Source organism: Hylobates moloch, unplaced genomic scaffold (genome assembly GCF_009828535.3).
Source record: "Hylobates moloch isolate HMO894 unplaced genomic scaffold, HMol_V3 SCAFFOLD_5, whole genome shotgun sequence".
NCBI lineage: Eukaryota > Metazoa > Chordata > Mammalia > Primates > Hylobatidae > Hylobates > Hylobates moloch.
This window is the reverse complement of record NW_026652280.1, coordinates 74,343,415-74,349,246: the sequence shown is the minus strand read 5'-3', so window position 1 is coordinate 74,349,246 and position 5,832 is coordinate 74,343,415. Positions and strand designations below refer to the sequence as shown.

Sequence of the window (5,832 nt, the reverse complement as noted above, 5' to 3'; positions counted from 1 at the left end):
ATAAAGAGTCTTTGTACAATATCTTTCTCAGATTTTGGTTGTAGCAGTGACGTGCTTGTTATGTGTGCAGTTTTACTGTCTCCTTTGGGACCAAAATGGAAGAAGTCTCATGAAGCTTAGGTCATTCCCCAGTGCTGTGCACTTTTTAAATTTCCTTTTCCACCCCAGTATTTTATTCACTGCATTGAACAGTATAGGCTTCAAGCCAATAGGTAGTGCTCACGAGTAATAACCAGCTGCAGGTACAGCAGGCGGCTATAGTTGGCAGAGGTCCCAGCCTTGACAGAAGGAGCTGAGGGAGTTCTCAGTGAAATGTACTGAGATATTTACAAGGGGTAGGGAGGGTGCCACCTCAGTTTCCTTTTCAAACCAGTAGGAAAGTGATCTGCCTCCTTTTCAGACTCCTGACTTGGTGTTCTGGCTGTTCAAATCAGACAGGTGCTTCTTTTCATCTGCAGGAATGTTGATGCTCCATTTAGAGAGGGATTATGATTCTACCCGTCATGAAAGGCTGAACCTGCAGGGCACTTCTCCTATGAAGACGCAGTCACCCTGAAATGTTCCAGAAAGGCTATCTACAGGTGCGCTTATGCTGAGCTCCTATGGGAGAAGTTCTATCTGTGTCTGCAGTGATGGGCAAAGGGAAGAAGAAATCCCCTTCTCCAAGACCTTCATGGGCACCAGGGCTGCTTGACTATTGGGATAGAGTTTCAGACTTTCCCCCATTGAGCCTAGCACTTCACTTTTACCTCTGCTGAAAGAAACTTCTCACAACCAGAAAGCTCTGGATCTCAAGCAACCTGGTTTCTTTTGTCCCACAAGGTGCTCTTTTGATATGGTGCACCTCCGACCTTTACCATAGGAGTAGAAGTTCCTGAGAGCCAGACTACAATGAATCCTGTTGCTCCTCTGGGTCTGGCCCTACAGTGGGGCTGTAACACTCCAGGCTTGTGATGGGGAATGTCTGCGAGAGATCAAGTGATATGAAGATACAAGGGTTCAAAGTCCCCATGCAGAACAAATTCCCACAATAGGTGCACACCCAGTATGGTGCCCATTACTACAGGTTAGCTCCAGGAGGCAAGTAGAGGGACCTTGTATGAACAAGGTAATACCCTCGATAAGACTCCAAATTGCATCCCACTCCAGTACTTGTGCTCATGTGTGAAAGAAAGCTCTTCTTGAGCTCTGATGTCGGCAGTCTGCCACAGGGGCTAGAGGGGCTGAGAACACTCCCAGCTATCATTTTATGGATTACTAAGTCTCAGAGTTTGATATCTGCCAGCTTCTTGTTACTTTTTTTTTTTTTTTTGCCAAGTCTTGCTCTGTCACCCAGGCTGGAGTGCAGTGGCATGATCTCAGCTCACTACAACCTCTGCCTCTTGGGTTTAAGCAATTCTCCTGCCTCAGCCTCCCGAGTAGCTGGGACTACAGGCACCTGCCACCACGCCCAGCTAATTTTTTGTATTTTTAGTAGAGATGGGGTTTCACCATGGTAGCCATGATGGTCTCAATCTCCTGACCTCGTGATCTGCCTGCCTCGGCCTCCCAAAGTGCTGGGATTACAGGCATAAGCCACGGTGCCCAGCCAGTTACTTGTGTGTGTGTGTGTGTGTGTTGTAGCTTCTTCCAATGAACTTTCCATTAAACTTCAGTATGCTCCCCTTAACCTGTTTCCTGTGTGCCCTGAGAAATGAACACTGGCAACAAGTTTCACATTTTTTTTCCTAAATAGGAAACAGGTTAACTTTCCATTTGGTCTCATTATTTATCTGTGACTTTGGTTCTTTCTGAGGGGAATTGTTTATGGACATCTCTTTTCAGCCAACTGAGAGAAGTTCTCCGATGCCACAGCCTGTGGACAGGTCTGCAGGATGTGCAGTGGCTTGGGCTCCACTCTTAGCCCCATTAGGGAGCCATGTTGGGTGAAGTTGGACGATGCTACCCTGTCCTGTAGTCTCCCAGAAGTGGACACCAACACCAGCTCTGATGGGGATGGTGGGGAATGATGTAGTCTCTGTGATGGATATTCCCTTAGTTTTAAATAGTCTTAGTATATAGGCTTTCTCAAATGTCAGCTGTAGTAGTAATGTACTGGGCATGTAGACAGGCTTAAGACATAAGACCTTCTGGTTAGCCAAAGAGAAAAGAGATTTTATGTACAAAGGAATAAATGTAAGAATTATAATGAAGTTCTCACCAGAAACCATGTAAATCAGAAGACCATGGAGCAACATCTGATCCAGACACACACACACACACACATACACACACACACACACCCCCCATGATCTCATTTACATATGAATCTGAACTTTTTTTAAGTGAATACACAAAGATAGAGAATAAAATGTACCAGGGCAAGAGGTTGGAAGAGGAGAGAAAAGTGGAAAGATGTAGATAAAATGATACAAAGTAGTAGATATGTAGGATGAATAAGTCTAAAAATCAAATGCAAGACACGAGGACTATAGTTAATAAAATTGTATTGTATACAGGATTTTCCCTGAGAGTTGGTTTTTAGGTAGTTTTGCCCAAAAAGGTTGGGGAACCCTATATGAGATGATGGATATGTTAATCTGCCTGACTATAATAAAAATTTTACTACGTATAAATATATCAAAACATCATGTTGCATGCCTCAAATGTATACAGTAATGATTAGAATAAAAATAAAATACTCAAACCAAAATTGTCACCTAGAATCAATATTCAGCAAAAATATCTTTCAAATACAAAAGTGAAGTAAAGACTTTCAGATATACAAAAGCCAAGGAACACATCAACACCAGATTTCACTACGAGTATGAAGCAAGTTCTTTGGTCAGAAGGAAAATAATTCTACATGGAAATGTGTATCTACTTAAAGGAGTAAAGGCCACCAGAAATGGTAAACATATGTGTAAATACAATAATGTGATTTCTACATCAGCAAATTCAACATTGACTCATCTTCCCTTATTGTAAAATGTAACTTTAGTCACAACATAAAAGAATTCTCATCCTAATACTTTTACATGTATGTGACAATTACTAAAGACCCAAATGTAGATGTCTACTTGATATAGTCACAACTCTTCCCTCCTAGATCCCCTGAAAGTTGACTGTGCTGGCCGATATAAAAATGCCCTAAATCAAAGCTAAACATTGAGTTATTTGTAAATTTTAAAGCCTCATGAAGTATAAGAAATACCAATTTATCAAAAATGGCCTCATCTTCAGCCAACAGTATTAGCACTTAATTATATTGGAACAGTGTTTTTCTGATTGCAAAGCACAGAGATAAAATGCATAATATATGAAATATGTGTGTGAATATGTGTGGGTATAAAATCTTTCTTAATTCGGAAAATTCAGGAAATGGTAGGGCAATTTTTTGCACTATATTTTTTATATTATGAAGGCTAAGTTTCAAAGCAGTGGTCACTTGTCCAAGGAAAAAACAAATTCAACAGTTATCACTCTAGGTAGAAATAAAAATTTGTGAAGGATATTTATTTTTGACTCCCAAAATGTGAAAGCTTTGGTCTAATCCAGTGAATCTCTAAATCAATGGTTAAATCCTGAAGAGGCCTGGACATTTGAAGATTTATAATGTTCCTAAGGGATTCTGGTTCCCCCTAAAGAAAGTTGGAGGTGACAGAGCATGTACTAGGACAAAGGAATTCAGAGGCAAGCCCATGGATTTCCCCAAGATGTCATTTATTTTCTTATCTCTGCAGATTAAACACTTGTTAACTGCATCCTACATCCAGCCACTAATATGGTGATGAATACCAGTGTGACTGAATTCACTCTGTTTGGGCTGACACAGGATGCTGGAAAGCAGAAGGCAATATTTGGAATCTTCTTGATTCTTTACCTTGCAACTCTGTTGGGGAACTTTCTCATCGTGGCGACTATTAAAACAAGCCAGACCCTTGGGTGTCCCATGTACTTTTTTCTGTTCTACCTGTCCTTTGCTGATGCTTGCTTCTCTACAACGACAACCCCCAGATTGATTGTGGATGCCCTTTCTCAGAAGAAGACCATTTCCTACAATGAGTGTATGACTCAGGTCTTTGCAGCCAATTTCTTTGGGTGCATGGAGATTTTTGTGCTCATCCTCACGGCCTTTGATCGCTATGTAGCCATTTGTAAGCCCTTGCGATACACAACTATCATGAGCCAGCATGTCTGCGGTGTGTTGGTGATTCTGGCCTGGGTGGGGTCTTGCATCCATTCCTCAGCACAAATTTTCCTGGTTTTGAGACTGCCTTTCTGTGGCCTAAATGTGATTGATGATTATTTCTGTGATTTGCAGCCCTTGTTGAAACTTGCCTGCATGGACACTTATGTGATAAATTTGCTAGTTGTGTCTAATAGTGGGGCCATCTGCATGGTGAGTTTCATAATCCTGCTTATCTCCCATATTATCATCTTATATTTTCTGAGAAACCACAGTGCAGAAGGAAGGCGAAAAGCACTTTCCACATGTACATCCCACTTTATCGTGGTTGTCATATTTTTTGGTCCATGTATATTTATATACACACGTCCACCAACCACCTTTCCAATAGACAAAATGGTGGCTGTGTTTTATACAATTGGGACACCTTTACTTAACCCTCTGATCTATACATTGAGGAATGCAGAAGTGAAAAATGCCATGAAAAAATTATGGTGTAGCAAAATACGACATTAGTTAATAAATGATATGCGTCTATTTCTTTAACCATTTAGTTTTCGTTGCATGAACTAGAAAGTATTTTTGTTTGGAAATAAACAACCAAGATATGTGTGTATGTATACATGTAAGTGTGTATATGTGTGTGCAAATGTGTATATGTGTATATGCCTACCGTATGCTGAGATGACTGCATTACACTATGATTCCTTAAAGCTCATAATCATTTTGGCCAACCTGTGAAGGTCCTTATTTGAATTTCATCCACATTTTTCCATTTTCCCATGGTAACTTTGCTTCCTGTACATTTTTTTTAAAGAAATGTACTGACTAATGACAGAATAATTGTGTGTGTGTGTGTGTGTGTACGTGTACATGTACATGTACCAGTTCCTTTTCCAGATTTTATTCTAATAACTTATGAATGTGGTTATAAGAACTAATCCATAGGTTACTGGGAGCTTGTAGAATCAAAGTTGTCTTGGCCATTGGGGGATTAGAGAGGATACTCCCAGGAAATACTTCTCTGGAAATCTGTGCCAAACCCTGCCTCACTGAGGATATCTATCAACATTGACAGACCCTCAAACTCCAATAAAAGCTGGAAAATTCAGTGAAAACCTAGACCCTTAATGGAAAATCTCTCAAAATTATTTGGTATTAAATAGACATTGTATTCATCCATTCAGGCTGCTATAACGAAATACTATAAACTGGGTAGCCTACAAATAACAGATATTTATTTCTCAAAGTCCTGGAGGCTGGGAAGTTCAAGGTTAAGATGTCATCAGCAGATTCCATTTCCAGTGAGGGACACCTTTCTGATTCACAGGTTGCTGTCTTTTCACTATAAACTTAGCTGGATGAAGGGACAAGAGTCTCTCCCTGGGGCCTATTTTATAAGGGCACTAAACACTTCCCAAAGTCCACACCTCCTGATACCACTACTTTGGGGGTTAGAATTTCAACATATTTCAACATACAAATTTTTGGGAGACATAGACATTTAGACCATAGAGGGCATAGAGTAATTTGGACACACATTATAATTCCACGTCTATTGTGTCTAGTCAAAATTTTACTTTTAACATCTTGTTGCATAAAACATGTGAATTCATAAATAACTTACATCAACACTGGAATTCAAAATAATTTGTTTTCATTTA

General features: G+C 40.1%; 1 protein-coding gene across 1 annotated transcript; it reads left to right on the top strand.

Annotated features, from left to right (window-relative positions):
• Positions 1-3,763: 3,763 nt before the first annotated feature.
• Positions 3,764-4,684, top strand: LOC116467834 (olfactory receptor 4C11-like). Its single transcript, XM_032151486.1, has one exon. The coding sequence runs from the start codon at positions 3,764-3,766 to the stop codon at positions 4,682-4,684; it is 921 nt and encodes a 306-aa protein (XP_032007377.1).
• Positions 4,685-5,832: the final 1,148 nt, after the last annotated feature.